Genomic DNA, 16,421 nt, shown 5'->3' on the forward strand with positions numbered 1-16,421 from the left:
AGATAACCGGAAGCTATAAGTTTGGTACTTGCGCAGTGAAACCAAGAAACACGTTCACCGGCCGGTAGTTAGTACGGTGGTAGACTTTACACTTGTATACCCTACAGAAACGAAATGGCACCAGTGCCAGTTAGTGGAGAAAGCCAGAAGACTGGCGTGAATGCCGTCCTCCTAGGACCTCCTGGTGCAGGAAAAGGCACACAGGTAAATACGGATATCATGACGTGTCAACTTGACTTTCACTTTAACATTGAGACATGCAGGTGCTTGCGATAAGCATGTCTGGTAGTAAGACCGTGTAGGCTCTCACAGGCAGTGTAGTCTTATGATAACCTCAGCTAGATGTGCTTACATTATAATTTATTATGCTGTTTTATGTTTTGTACAACTTTAAGTAAAACCTGCTAAGGCCGACAAAAGCCCGGCAAAATGAAATAAAAAAGCTGTAACACTTTTTCTAATTCAAATCATTTTGTACTCAATGAATTACAGAAAGATAACCAAGTCCATCAATTAAGATTAGTAATGATAACCAGTTACCTCCCTTTATATATTAGTCAATGATGGATAAGTATATAGCTCATTTCTATGCTACCTGTAACTAAAAGAAGGTATGTTGGTAGAGACAGTGAATTAAATTAATTTTATCAGAGTGTACTTCTTAACTATTTATTATACATAAATGAATTATAATCTACAAGAGAGAGATATACAAATAAGACTTGTTGTAACAAAAAATAGATGTAATCGATATCCCCCTCCCTAGATATAGCATCTGTAATTGGAATTACAATATTCAACCTAAAAATGGCACCTGTCGCTGTAAGCACACCTTGACCTTTTAATGAAAAGAGGATTGGTCAGTATATTAATTGAAATATAAAAAAAATCCTTACTTCACTGATCTGCAAATTACCGATATATATAATCTTCAGTCATTTAACCGAAGACTCTGGATTGTTTTTGCTATACATCATGTATATCTGAAAGGAAAAAGAAATGCAATTAGAAATTGCCTGGTTCACTACAGGAAATAAAGCGATGACCATGTTACATGTGATATCATGTATGCCCTCCATAAGCTGCCATGGTAGCAAAGATATTTTTCATTGGTAGAAGGTACCATTCCTCCTAAAGTCAGTGCCAATGTTAACTGAGAGATGTTGATTAGAGGGTTCTGCCTATGTCTTATCTTTCTGTCCAACTCCTCCCATAAATGATTTGTCAGGGAGAGGTCGGATCAACCTGAAATTTGATGATGGTACAGAAGACGTACATTGATAAATTTTTAATTTTTTTAAAGACGGCAAAGTGGCTCCCTATCATTCAACTACACCATTCCATTATTACGTTCTATAACATCTTTTTAAAATGTTTTACCTAGAAACTTGGATTTTCTACTTGCGTTTCTTTTTCCTTTAAGTACTAGCTTTATATAGACATACCATAAACACATGTAAATTTAAAAAAAAGTTATTTTGCCCACCTAGATTTCACATGGAAACTTTTCCCTGTCATGGACTTGGTTTTATTTAGCATATTATTAAAATGCTTTGGAGTTTTTGTAAATGCAGTCCACTTATAAAATTATGTATACGGTCAAACATGTTAACCACCGAAACATCTGGGATTCCTGATGAAGCCTATTAAAGCTGACAGTGCAAGTTAAAAAGCATCCAATTGAGATTAAAAAAAAATAACACATGTTCAGATTTCCGAAAATCGTTTTCGAGACATCCCCTAGTTATGGTAGTGTCGTATCTAAGGACAAGAACATTTTTCTTTTTCGTTATGCATGGATACGAACCACTATAAAGGCGCGTGCGTTCATTGAGGCAAGTATCAGTCTATCGATACATGCGCAAAGCGACACATCTCTCCATTATTATATAGTATACGTTCCCAATACACACGCCAACGGGTTTTTGTTTTCATTGTACGCAATTGTAGAACTTGGATATGGAATTTGAAGAGGTAATTATATATATAAATATATATTTTATTTTACAATAAAAGAAGGAAAAGAAAATTTTGACAATACAATAAATGTGGGCCTCAACAAAAACATGCACCTAATAAAATTATAAACAGAGTATATATGAGTAAACTCCTACCTGAGTCTTTACAACTGTTACAGTATTATATCCATAGTCTCCATCGATATATTTTCCGTGTCTTCCTATCATTTGTGCACGTGTCATAACGCAATTAAAGCGTGATAAAACTGCACTACTGCACTACAACAGCCGTAGTGTAGTGTAGACAATATGAATACATCCGAGGAGTTCCGAGTGCTAGTGTAGACGCGAGTAAAAATTGGAACTCCTCGGACTGTTTACTTGTTATCGAAATGGCCGCACCCACGAAAAACACGTGAGAAAATGGATAGAGTATTTCGGATTAATTCGTTATGCATTTTCAGCATTTATTTGGAGATATTGTTTTGAACAAGATTTGAAAGATAAACTGAAAGACACTGACCATCTTTCTGCTCAGGTTACAGGTAAGTGCTTCGTCTGTTTGGTGTCGTTCGCGAATACAGTTGTAGGTCACGTGATGTACAGATGTAGTGTAGGTGATACAGGTGTGCCACCGTGAACACCTGAGGTAAGAGTGAGTGCGAGTGTGACGAAGCACGTTCTTTTTATAGCAGCGGCGGTTTGGTTGTATCCACGCATAACAAAAAAGAAAAATGTCTGCCCGTCCTTAGATACGACACTACCATAACTGGGGAATGTCTCGGAAACGATTTTTGGAAATCTGTACATGTATTATTTTTTAGCTCACCTGGACCGAAGGTCCGGTGAGCTTATGTCATGGCGCAGCGTCCGTCGTCCATCCGTCCGTCCGTCCGTCAACATTTGCTTCAAATCGCTACTAGTCAAAAAGGCCTTATTGGATTTTGACCAAATTTGGCCAGAAACATCCTTGGCAGAAGGGAAACAGATTTTGCATAAATGGTGATTCTGACTCCCGAGGGGCCAAAGGGGCGGGGCCCAATAGGGAAAATAGAGGTAATTCCTTTAAATCGCTACTTGTCATAAAGTTATGAATGGATTTGAACCCAATTTGGCCAGAAACATCCTTGGCAGAAGGGGAACAAATTTTGCATAAATGGTGACTCTGACCCCAAAGGGGACAAATGGGCGGGGCCCAATAGGGGAAATAGAGGTAATTCCTTTAAATCGCTACTAGTCATAAAGTTATGTATGGATTTGAACCCAATTTCGTCTGAAACATCCTTGGGGAAGGGGAACAGATTTTGCATAAATGGTGGCTCTGACCCCAAAGGGCCAAAGGGGCGGGGCCCAATAGGGGAAATAGAGGTAATTCCTTTAAATCGCTACTAGTCATAAAGTTATGAATGGATTTGAACCCAATTTGGTCAGAAACATCCTTGGGGAAGGGGAACAGATTTTGCATAAATGGTGACTCTGACCCCAAAGGGGACAAATGGGCAGGGCCCAATAGGGGAAATAGAGTTAATTCCTTTAAATCGCTACTGGTCATAAAGTTATAAATGCATGTTCTAAAAACAATTCTTGAGGTATTTCAGACCTTAGAGAGTCTGGACTTCATTAATCTTTAAAGCAGTTCGGAATCCCACACTATAACCATATATAGCATTGTTAGAGATTTACAAATAAAACAAATTGAATATGAACATTATTTTGACATTTGGTCTAATCCATTCAGGTGAGCGAAACAGGCCCCATGGGCCTCTTGTTTTAAATCTCAATTAGGTGCTTTTTAACTTGCACTGTCCACTTTAAGCACTAAAACCTACAAACTCCATGAACTCTATTTATTTGAAATCCAGCAGTCTGGTATATATATATATCAATATCGAAAGTACTGAGTACTTTACGAATAGGTCATATATGTTGATGTACAATGGAACTTTTAAAAGCCATATACAGATAATGCCAGATTTATGCATATTTAGGTGATTTTACAGAGTTGATATGCTTGGTAATAAGAGCCCTCTGTGTATTCAAAAGAAATCGGTTTTTACACTCTGGTTTCCTGAGGTTATCTTCGATGAGCTCCACCACTAGGCTGTCAGTCACAAGTTTTCCTTCATTGATCACTCCTTTTATACGTTTCCCTAACTCTGATCCGGATGCTATAACAGCTCTCAGCATATCACCTGTGTAAAACAGATAATGCCAGATATATGCATATTTAGGTCATTTGACCTGAAGTATCCTGTAAGGATAACCTACATTTATCCTGTTACACTTGGTGTTGGTTGCTGTGCACCATATATGCATAAACTTTTCACATTTCAAACTTCTTCTCAAGACTGAGCTCTAACTTGCCAGAATTGATCCAGAGATGGTCCTGACCAAGTGCTGTCAGTCCAAAATCCAATATGGCTGCCATCTTGAAAAACATATTTCAAACTTCTTTTCTTTGCAGTACGTTCCACTGGTGCCATTTAGCTTTTTTTTCCTATTTTAAACTTCAAGTTCTACCAGTGGTATTCAGTCTAAAATAATCCTGAAATGGTCCTGCACCAAGTTTTATTACTTTTAGGGGTGATCAGTAATTCATGATGGCCACATGGCCAATGTACATGCAGTATTGCATTAAATCTGAATTGCACTATACTGCTACTGAGTATGTATACTTAAAAAGTACCAGGGTCTGGTCAGATGACCTTGGGGCCATTTAGCCTCTTTTTTTGAAAGAGCCAGTGTGATTAGTCCTGTTCAGAAAATTCTTGTTTACATCCAGACCACATACAAATGTTCCTTTAGTCCATCATGCCTCTTTTGTTGTTTGTCTCTAAACATATAACATTTTCAACTTCTCCTCTGAAACCTCAGAAACCTCCGAACCATTTTCAATGAAATTTTGCAGAAACCTTCTAAGGCCAAAATATATAAAAATTATGAGGTCCCCAACCCCAGGGACCTCAGAAATGAGGCAAAAAGGGGTTGAACTAGCTGAAATTTCAGAAATCATATTAAATGTATCAAAGTTCTATTATTTTCCACATTTTCACCCATTTGGGTAAATATAGTTTTTTTTTATCACTGATCCTTTGAAAAATTGCAATAATCGATCATTAGGTCATTTAAAGTAATTATTTAAACACGTCTATTTAGGTAAGGTATAACAGAGTTGATATGCTTGGTGATAATTAAGATCCCTCTGTGTATTCTACTCCAATTCAATGACCTACATGGATGCCAGGCTCAATTCTCAAAAACCCTTCTTCCTCTGTAGGAATGGCAAGATTTGATCCAAAGAAGTGTGTTTTTGTGAAGGGTAATTACCACTTAGAATAAATTGTGAGGCCTCGAAGGGTCTGAGGGGAAATAATCCCCCCCCCCCCCCCCCCCCCCCCCCCCCCCCCCGAAATATTGCAAATTCTTTAAAATCCTTCTTCTGTTTTGATTTAATGGCAGAATTTTCTCCAAATGATTCTGATTCTGAATGATCCTGGGGATAAAGGAAATGAATTTCATATAAATAGTGAGTTTGGGAACCATGTGGCCTGAGGGTGAGGCCAAATAGGTAAAATTTGGCTAATTAATGCCGTGATTATGTCTTAATTATAGGTCACCATATTGGAGATACGGATGCCCTTTAGTAATTTCTCTGACTGTCTGTTTGTTTGTCTGTCCATTGACAAATTATGTTCTCAGCTCTTAACTTTAGTATTTATAGACAGATTTTACATGAAATTTGGTTGAGATGTTCAGTAAACAAAAATGTATACCGAGGTCAATAATCAAAGTTTTGAATTAAAGGTCTGGGTCATTAGGCCAAAGGTTAAGGTCAACCAAAGTTGTTTAGATTTAAACAAGGAGTAAACTGACCAAAGATCAAGGTCATTTTGGTTCAAAGGCCAAGGACAATATGAATCTCTTTGACAATGAACCTGGCTGTTATTTGGGGAGTAATATAAATTTAGCTTATTTGAATAAATCAAATGAAAGCTACATATTAGTATTATGCTGTTATTTTACATTTGGCCCAAACAAATATGGAGGAAAAGGTGGAAGGAAAAAGAGTTCTATAGTCCCATATAAACCATACATGTATAATGTATAATTTGCTTCATTGCTATTGTTTTTGGAGTCCAAATGTCAAATGTTTGGAACCTGAAAGCGCAGTCTTAGTAAATGGAAAGTGTTGACAGTAATGCATGGTACTGCATGAGTGGCAGATTCCAAACTGGGAAAGTATTTATAATATAACTTAACTGAGAGTGTTGTGCTATAATCACTGAAATATCCAGTTGAACAATACAAGCCCTCTGGGCCTCTTGTTGTGTTTGTTACTGGTTGGTGCATCAATATGATGTCCCAACAGTGTGATACCCTATACTTTCTTTGTCATTTTAACTGTGTGTGTTTTATTTTCAGGCTCCATTGCTGGCAGATCTGTACAAAGTTTGTCATTTATCTACAGGTAAGTCAGCCCAATACCAGCTATTTTTACTCTTTGTTGTAGTCTGATAGAATGTACTGTCAATTTCAGCCTGGTCAGTGTACATGTATACAGTATGCATTATTTTAAGTGTAAATTACCATATGTCCACTTGCTCTGCCTTATAACGCACTAAATACAGATCCTTCCTAAAAAAATCCTTAAAACTTTTTTTTTCTTTTCAATCTTCAAATTGCCCTTTGTTTTTCAAATTTAAATATCTGCAATCTTAATATTGATAACCTGAGGTAATTTATACCTACACAAGTTCAAATTTTTTTCACACTTTCTACCTCATTTTTTTGATGTGTAATAAGGGAGATCTCCCTCATTAGAGATTTCAGAGGTTTAAATGTGCGAACCTAACCAAACGAGTTATTAGATCATAATTCTCCTATAATTCTCATTGGTGTAGTGCTATATGAAGAACAATGTTCATGACTTTATCACTGAATGTCACATTACATATCAAGGATAGATATTTAATTCAAACTTTCTCTGTTTTACACAGGTGATATGCTGAGAGCTGTTATAGCATCCGGATCAGAGTTAGGGAAACGTATAAAAGGAATCATCGATGAAGGAAAACTTGTGACTGACAGCTTAGTGGTGGAGCTCATCGAAGATAACCTTGGGAAACCAGAGTGTAAAAACGGATTTCTTTTGGATGGATTTCCTCGTACCATCAAACAAGCAGAGGCTGTAAGACATTAAACGAGTTACCTCCCTTGATAATAAATTTTCTATTGTACAAATGATGGGACTGCCTACCATTCAGAGGGACAGAAGCCAAAAGTGGGCAATTTGTCTATATTGCTTTCTTGCTGGTAAAAGTCTTTCTATTAAATGTAATTAAGTACTGTATCGTGGGATAACATTGATGCTAACCATCATCTTTCCACGTACAGTTAAAATTTTGATGTTAATTTTCTAAAGCTTAAAAAAAGATTCATATTGTAATTTTCTTGTTAATTAGATTGAGAAAATGTCTTCATTTCAGTTGGATGGCTTATTGTACAGCAGGAAAACCAAGCTGGATGCATGTGTAGAATTTTCTATAGATGACTCACTGCTTGTCAGACGAATCACAGGACGCCTTATTCACGTAAAAAGTGGACGGTCCTACCATGTGGAATTCAACCCTCCCAAAAAGGAGATGACTGATGATGTAAGCAATAGATCTGCACAACCACGGACGTCTGCTTCTGATTAGTATTTATAGAAAATATAAGCCCCTACTCCTAATATATTAACAAGGTATTACACTCAAAAAGTAGGAAGTGATCCTATCTGATTAAAAGAAGATCTAAATTTCACTGCATGTGTAGCGGAACTGGACCGGGTCGATCATCGGCGACCAGGTAGCTCAATTGGTAGAGCATCCGGCTAGTGTTCGGAGGTCCCGGGTTCGAACCCCGGTCTGGCCGTGCATTTTTCCACTCCTATTACATTTGGTGCCTGTGACCAAACCTTGTTTCAAGTGAGGTGAATACTTGACAAGGGGATACCCGAACCTGGGTTGTGAAGTCTTTGGGGTCGAAGACTTAAAAAAATAGGAGGGAAGAGTGTAGCGGAACTGGACCGGGTCAATCATCGGCGACCAGGTAGCTCAATCGGTTAGAGCATCCAGCTAGTGTTCGGAGGTCCCGGGTTCGAACCCCGGTCTGGCCGTGCATTTTTCCGCTCCTATTACACATGCAGGTATTACATGTTCATCTATATTTGGATTCAAACTCTAAAAAATTAACGTAACAAATTAATTTATTGAACTGTAATATCAAATCTTTGTCTGTATGAATGTAGTGTGCCAAAGTTTGATGAGTGTGGGTACCTGATATAAGACCTGACCAGTTTTGTTACGATTGTAACTTGTCAGAGTGGTTTCTGGGGTCTGTCGTCTGGAGTCCAGGGTCTGATACCCGACGTCCATCCATCAACAATTGACTTCTTCTTACCCACTGGGATTCAAATTTATACTAATGATGGGGCTGACCCATTAACCGTTGAGATCCCTACCCATAACCATATATAGCATTGCCAGGCATCAAGAGATAAACAATATCCTGTTATAAAAATAGGCCCTGGGGTCTTTCTTCACCCCTAAATACTTGTTCCTTTGTTATATCTAATAAATTGTTTGCTCAAATCAACCAGATGAAAGATACAGGCCTATGGGCCCTTATAAGGCTGTGGAGGGGGGCGAAAATGGCTGAGGGTTGAAATGGGAGGGTGGCCAGAGTTGCTATGGGAGCTGGGGTTTGGGGGTGCCGAATTTTTAACCCCTAAAAAAGGTTCGATAGTAAAAAAACAGTAGACATTGGGGGAAGTGTAAGTACAAAAAACAAAAAAGACAAATAGAATTTAATAAGTTCTAGTGATTATTTTTTTTTTTTTTTTTTTTTTTTTTTTTTTTTTTTCTTTTTTTTACCGGGGTAAGAAAATTTAAAATTTTAGCCATCTTGTATTTTGGCAATTGAAGTTTGTTATCGCTATTTCTGAGAAAGTACTGAAGGGATCTTTCTCAAATTTCATATGTAGGCTTCCCTTGGTGCCTAGTTATGCATATTGAATTTTGAGACCAATCAGAAAACAACATGGCCGACAGGCAGCCATCTTGGATTTTGATAATTGAAGTTTGTTATCGCTATTTCTGAGAAAGTACTGAAGGGATCTTTCTCAAATTTCACATGTAGGCTTCCCTTGGTGCCTAGTTATGCATATTGCATTTTGAGACCAATCGGAAAACAACATGGCCGACAGGCAGCCATCTTGGATTTTGATAATTGAAGTTTGTTATCGCTATTTCTGAGAAAGTACTGAATGGATCTTTCTCAAATTTCATATGTAGGTTCCCCTTGGTGCTTAGTTTTGCATATTGCATTTTGAGACCAATCGGAAAACAACATGGCCGACAGGCAGCCATCTTGGATTTTGACAATTGAAGTTTGTTATCGCTATTTCTAATAAAGTACTGAAGGGATCTTTCTCAAATTTCATATGTAGATTCACCTTGGTGCCTAGTTATGCATATTGCATTTTGAGACCAATCGGAAAACAACATGGCCGACAGACAGCCATCTTGAATTTTGACAATTGAAGTTTGTTATCGCTATTTCTCAGAAACTTATGAAGGGATCTTTCTGAAATTTCATATAAAGGTTCCTCTTAGTGCCTAATTATGCATATTGCGTTTTGAGACCAATTGGAAAACAACATGGCCGACAGGCAGCCATCTTGGATTTTGACAATTGAAGTTTGTTATCGCTATTTCTCAGAAAGTACTGAAGGGATCTTTCTGAAATTTCATATGTAGGTTCCCCTCTGTGCCTAGTTATGCATATTGCATTTTGAGACTATTCGGAAAACAACATGGCCGACAGGCAGTCATCTTGGATTTTGACAATTGAAGTTTGTTATCGCTATTTCTGAGAAAGTACTGAAGGGATCTTTCTCAAATTTCATATGTAGGTTTCCCTCAGTGCGTAGTTATGCATATTGCATTTTGAGACCAATCGAAAAACAACATGGCCGACAGGCAGCCATCTTGGATTTTGACAATTGAAGATTGTTATCGCTATTTATCAGAAATTGCTGAAAGGATCTTTCTGAATTTCATTTGTAGGTTGCCCTCTGTGTCTAGTTATACATATTGGATTTTGAGACCAGTCAGAAAACAACCTGGCTGACAGGCAGCCATCTTGTATTTTGAAAATTGAAGTTTGTTATCGCTATTGTACAAAAGGTACTGAAGGGATTTTTCTCAAATTCCATATGTAGGTTCCCCTTGGTCCCTGGTATTGCATTTTGGGACCAATCGGAAAACAACATGGCCGACAGACAGCCATTATCGCTAAATCTTAAATTTTATATATAGGTTCCCCTTGTTTGAAAAGTACTAGATCTAGAGGGCTGTTTCTGAATTTACACAGATTAGTAAGACTTAGAAGAAGGGAAAAGTAGAGAAAAGATCAATCTGACATGGAACCTATAAAGATCATTCAATGGTGGGCGCCAAGATCCCTCTGGGATCTCTTGTTACTCTCTGTTGTAGTCTGATAGAATGTACTGTCAATTTCAGCCTGGTCAGTGTACATGTATACAGTATGCATTATTTTAAGTGTAAATTACCATATGTCCACTTGCTCTGCCTTATAACGCACTAAATACAGATCCTTCCTAAAAATTCCTTAAAACTTTTTTTTTCTTATCAATCTTCAAATTGCCCTTTGTTTTTCAAATTTAAATATCTGCAATCTTAATATTGATAACCTGAGGTAATTTATACCTACACAAGTTCAAATTTTTTTCACACTTTCTACCTCATTTTTTTGATGTGTAATAAGGGAGATCTCCCTCATTAGAGATTTCAGAGGTTTAAATGTGCGAACCTAACCAAACGAGTTATTAGATCATAATTCTCCTATAATTCTCATTGGTGTAGTGCTATATGAAGAACAATGTTCATGACTTTATCACTGAATGTCACATTACATATCAAGGATAGATATTTAATTCAAACTTTCTGTTTTATACAGGTGATATGCTGAGAGCTGTTATAGCATCCGGATCAGAGTTAGGGAAACGTATAAAAGGAATCATCGATGAAGGAAAACTCGTGACTGACAGCTTAGTGGTGGAGCTCATCGAAGATAACCTTGGGAAACCAGAGTGTAAAAACGGATTTCTTTTGGATGGATTTCCTCGTACCATCAAACAAGCAGAGGCTGTAAGACATTAAACGAGTTACCTCCCTTGATAATAAATTTTCTATTGTACAAATGATGGGACTGCCTACCATTCAGAGGGACAGAAGCCAAAAGTGGGCAATTTGTCTATATTGCTTTCTTGTTGGTAAAAGTCTTTCTATTAAATGTAATTAAGTACTGTATCGTGGGATAACATTGATGCTAATCATTATCTTTCCTCCTACAGTTAAAATTTTGATGTTAATTTTCTAAAGCTTAAAAAAAGATTCATATTGTAATTTTCTTGTTAATTAGATTGAGAAAATGTCTTCACTTCAGTTGGATGGCTTATTGTACAGCAGGAAAACCAAGCTGGATGCATGTGTAGAATTTTCTATAGATGACTCACTGCTTGTCAGACGGATCACAGGACGCCTTATTCACGTAAAAAGTGGACGGTCCTACCATGTGGAATTCAACCCTCCCAAAAAGGAGATGACTGATGATGTAAGCAATAGATCTGCACAATCACAGACGTCTGCTTCTGATTAGTATTTATAGAAAATATAAGCCCCTACTCCTAATATATTAACAACTTGAAGGTATTACACTCAAAAAGTAGGAAGTGATCCTATCTGATTAAAAGAAGATCTAAATTTCACTGCAGGCAGGTATTACATGTTTATCTATATTTGGATTCAAGCTCTTAAAATTTAACGTAACAAATTAATTTATTGAACTGTAATATAAAATCATTGTCTGTATGAATGTAGTGTGCCAAAGTTTGATGAGTGTGGGTACCTGATATAAGACCTGACCAGTTTTGTTACGATTGTAACTTGTCAGAGTGGTTTCTGTGGTCTGTCGTCTGGAGTCCAGGGTCCGATACCAGACGTCCATCCATCACAATTGACTTCTTCTTACCCACTGGGATTCAAATTTATACTAATAAATGGGGCTGACCCCCCCCCCCCCCCCCAGGGCCTGAGGGGCTGGGCAATAGGGAGCAATATGACTATATTGCTATAAACAACTTGTATTTTTGAAACTGTTGAGATCCCCACCCGTTAATCATATATAGTATCTGCCATCAAAAGATAAACATGTTCATGCTGTAAAAATAGGTCCTGGGGTCTCTCCCCGCCCATGAAGACTAAATTAGTTCCTTTGTTTTATCTTTGTAACCGTTGAGATCCCTACTTATAACCATATATAGCATTGCTAGGCATCAAGAGATAAACAATATCCTGTTATAAAAATAGGCCCTGGGGTCTTTCTTCACCCCTAAATACTTGTTCCTTTGTTATATCTAATAAATTGTTTGCTCAAATCAACTAGATGAAAGATACAGGCCCTATGGGCCTCTTATACAGGCTGTGGAGGGTGGCGTAATATGGCTGAAGGTAGTGAATATGGTGTAGGGTGGCGCAGAGTTGCTATTGGGTAGCGTACGGTAGTTTGGGAGGATGCCGATATATTAAAGCTCTACTAAAGAAGGTTCGATAGTAAAAATACATGTAGACATTGGTTGAAGTGTAAGTACATATAAAACAATGAAAGACAAGTAGAAGTGAATAATGTTCTAGTGATTATACCGATACAGATTCCATCTAGCGGTGACAGTGCTGTGCTGATGTGGCATTTGTATCTGACTGTTAGTCCTGCTTGTATCGTGTGTGAAGGGGCCCTTTGAGATTCCTAGTGGTTGTATTTAAAGGGGTAACAGAAACATGTTGGTATAAGCTTAATTATAATTTTGGATAAAAAAGTTGAAAATAAAATCAAAATGGCCATCATAGAGATGACTTCTGATTGGTCAAAATTTATGTATGGTCTGATTTCAATGAAATTTAATTTGTAGGTGAAGTATGACACTGCACAAACAAAGACCATGTTTATTTTTGGGAAAAACCAAATGGCCGCCATTTCCTGGCCTCTAGTTGAATGGTTGAAATCTAAATACACTTGAACTTCGTTAACTTGAACTCGATGGGGCATGAGAAATATATAATGTTACTGTTAGTACTGAGTTGGCATGTTATCCGATTTAATAGACAGTGCTGACAGTACTCTGAACACCTCGGCAGTAATTACGCTATTGTTTAGCTGTTTAAAGATTTAATAGGCACTGGTGACTGTGTCATTTCTACACCTGTAAAAACATCAGCCGAGTACCGGTGTGTCAGAGATTAGTTCCGCTTGAGCGAGCGGGTAGATGAGTTGATGACTATTGTGTGTACTATTATCGGCGACCGCCTTAGGAAATTACCGTATGTATGTAAAGCAGTACTTTTTATCACCGAAAGTTTCTGTTATACGATTCCTTAGTATAACAAACAGAATTTCGATGAAAAAAATGTCTGTGTTTACTACCCATCGTTGACAAAAAATGATACTTCGAGTTATTTGATCATTTCAAGTAGGATTTTTAATGTTGGGACCAAATTTTTACTTCGTATTAGCGGTACCCAAGTTATTTTAGTTTTCAAAATTCGAGTTTCCAATTTTTTTTTACTAGGATAAAGAGAAAATTTCGGCCGGGACTGACAAAGTACTTCGAGTTAAGCGGGGTATTCGAGTTTTCTGAGTTCGAGTTAACGAAGTTCCACTGTATTGTCAAATTTTGATGAATTTTGGTATATATATGTTCACCGTGGAACTAAACTCTTCATTTTTGCAATCTAAGTTTCACATTTTAAGAAAATGGCCACCATTCACTGTCTTCTGGTTGATCAAAATTTACACATTATTCAATTTTAATGAAAATTGACTTATATATGTATAGGGTATTATGGGACTGCAAATTCAACTGAATGGGTTTCGTTGCAATAATAACAACAGGTAGGCTTCTGATTGATCAAAATTTAAATTTGTCCAATTTTGATGAAAATTTATATATAATATAGGGGTATTAGGGGACTATGAATTCAACTGTATGGGTTTGGCTGCCATAGCAACCACAACTGCTTTGATTGGTTGAAATTTAGATATTGTTTGATTTCTATGAAAATTGGTTTAGTGTTTTTAGGGACTGCAAATTCAATCGCATTGATTTCATTTCATAGAAACGTTTGCATCTTCGGGAATATGGGAGGCATTTGGGGGACTTCTGTAATGGTTTTATGGTAATATAATCCTTTGTCATATAAATGCAATGGGATGTATGAGTTGGCCCTGGACGACAAATCTAGTTACTTATTGAACTCATTATTTTATTGGTTCATTAATGAAGTGACGTAATCTTTCTTCCACAGATTACAGGAGAGCCTCTGATTAGACGGTCAGATGACAATGAGGCAGCTTTAATGAAGAGGCTGGATTCCTACCACAAACAGACGAAACCCCTCGTTGATTACTACAGCAAGCGCAATATACACACAGCCGTTGACGCATCACAGCCACCCAAAGTTGTGTTTGCTAGCATCAGGAAAATCTTTGACCAGAAACGAATCCTGGCAAATTTAACTGGAAAATACAGTTGAAATAAACTATTCCATTAATGTTATTTTGTCAATATTTAAGAACAAGGTTTCAGCCTTGCGATTTAATAAATGATACAACTCAATAACAGGGATGTATATTTTAATATAAACTTTTGTTACATTTCTTTAGTTTCGTTCTTTTTAGCTGATCATCCAAATTGCCCGTCATCCGTTTGTCATCCTTTTGTATTTAAACAATTCTTGTTAGCTAACCTGCAATGTAACTGAGATCTTGCTACATTTATAAATTCCATTTGTCAGGTCGAACAACAAAGAACATTTTGTATACAAGTACAGTTGTATCAGAGTCCAGATGAATATTTAACCATAAACGAAAGTCTACTAGTCTAGAAATGCTGAGAGGATTTTAACTAAATTTGCAATGTAGCTTTTTCAAACCACTGTTTGAATAAGGTTCTTGTGATGTACAACATGCAACAACTCGCCTTGTTTACAAAATGTAAAAAATTTAAGAATAATTGTTTGATATGTAATTGAACAAAATATAATGCAAGTAGCCCAGATTATTGGGCCAGATCTTTTTATGCATTGAATTGGCTGATAAATTTATTCCAATTTTGAATCAATTTAGTGTTTTGCAGTGTCAATGGTGTTTTATCAATATGATGGATCATGCAGTGTACATTTGATAAGGATTACAAATTTTAAAAGTACGGACGCTATGGTGTGCATTAAATTCATCATTGTTATCTCACCTGCCCGAGGAGAAGTGAGCTTTAACATTAATCTCCTTTTATTCAGAAGGACAATTTCTTTTCAATAACCAAGAGGGCAAGAGTCCTGATAATGGCCAGAAGCATGCTGGAATGAAGGGCTAACAAGTTTGTTCAAAGGAAATATCTTAACCTACTTTGAGGTTACACTGGGTTTACATATGTTCAAATCTTCAACTTCTTCTAAAAATTGGCCAGTAACATGCTTGGACGAAGGGTTTATTTGTCAATGAATGACTTGACCTACTTTTAAGGTACCAGAGATCAAACTATATAGAATCTTCAAACTTTCTTTCTGAAAACCAAAAATCTAGGGTTACGTTATATAAACCTGTAACAACTGAAAAGAAAGGGTTTGAATATGAGCTCCTCATGCATGATCTATCAATTTGTGAGATTATCCACATATACACTATGTAGTTACATCTTCTAACACATATTTCACTTCATAATCAGAAGACATTGGGAAACAGGAGAGCAATACAGGCCCTGTTGGTACTCGTTATTATATTGTCAAGCATATGCAATGAACCAATAATTCTTTACAATTAAACAACCTGATGAAATCCATTTCTGTACTGTTGTTAATAACATTCCTAAACTTTCAGAAATATTTTTAGCCATCCATCATCAGAAGGTAGGCTATACAAATCGCCTTGTGTCTGTGGGTTGTCCATCCCTAAACAATCCTTGTTATTGCTTTTTACAAACTTTAATCTCATGTAGATTCCCCATTGTTGTGCTCATTTGATTTCGAGTCTGATCAAGAAAACTAATAACTGACAATTAAGTATAACTATTTCTGTTTCACAAAAGTTCTTCTTGGATCTCTTAAAAGATTTCATATATAAGTTCCCCTTGTCTGAAACTTCATATGTAGGTTCCCCTTGTCTGAAACTTCATATATAGGTTTCCCTCGTCTGAAACTTCATATATAGGTTTCCCTTGGTCTCTAGTTTTCAAATTTGAGTCCGTCCAGAAAACCAAATGACTGACAGTTGTAATTTAGCTATTTCTAATTCATGGAAATTGGCTCTCTTTCAGATTTCATGTGCAGGTTTTCTTAATTTTAATTA

General features: G+C 36.8%; 1 protein-coding gene across 3 annotated transcripts; it reads left to right on the forward strand.

Moving 5' to 3' along the window:
* Positions 1–17: 17 nt before the first annotated feature.
* LOC117317089 (adenylate kinase 2, mitochondrial-like) lies at positions 18–15,915 on the forward strand. Of its 3 annotated transcripts, none has more exons than XM_033871878.1 (5): positions 18–204; positions 6,381–6,426; positions 6,956–7,146; positions 7,445–7,612; positions 14,384–15,915. In XM_033871878.1, exons 1-5 carry the CDS (start codon positions 115–117, stop codon positions 14,609–14,611), a joined length of 723 nt encoding a protein of 240 aa, XP_033727769.1. In that variant the 5' UTR covers positions 18–114; the 3' UTR covers positions 14,612–15,915. The 3 variants fall into 3 exon arrangements, with proteins under 3 accessions (XP_033727769.1, XP_033727767.1, XP_033727768.1); XM_033871876.1 differs by lacking the exons at positions 6,956–7,146; positions 7,445–7,612 and adding exons at positions 10,980–11,170; positions 11,469–11,636 and having other exon boundaries at positions 24–204; XM_033871877.1 differs by lacking the exon at positions 7,445–7,612 and adding an exon at positions 11,469–11,636 and having other exon boundaries at positions 30–204.
* Positions 15,916–16,421: the final 506 nt, after the last annotated feature.

This window comes from Pecten maximus, chromosome 18 (genome assembly GCF_902652985.1).
Source record: "Pecten maximus chromosome 18, xPecMax1.1, whole genome shotgun sequence".
NCBI classification, from domain to species: domain Eukaryota; kingdom Metazoa; phylum Mollusca; class Bivalvia; order Pectinida; family Pectinidae; genus Pecten; species Pecten maximus.

Coding starts and splice junctions, on each gene's coding strand:
- LOC117317089 (XM_033871878.1), top strand. CDS start 115: ATGGCACCAGTGCCAGTTAGTGGAGAAAGCCAGAAGACTGGCGTGAAT. Junction 7,147..7,444: donor CCATCAAACAAGCAGAGGCT/GTAAGACATTAA, acceptor TCTTCATTTCAG/TTGGATGGCTTATTGTACAG. Junction 7,613..14,383: donor AAAAGGAGATGACTGATGAT/GTAAGCAATAGA, acceptor TTTCTTCCACAG/ATTACAGGAGAGCCTCTGAT.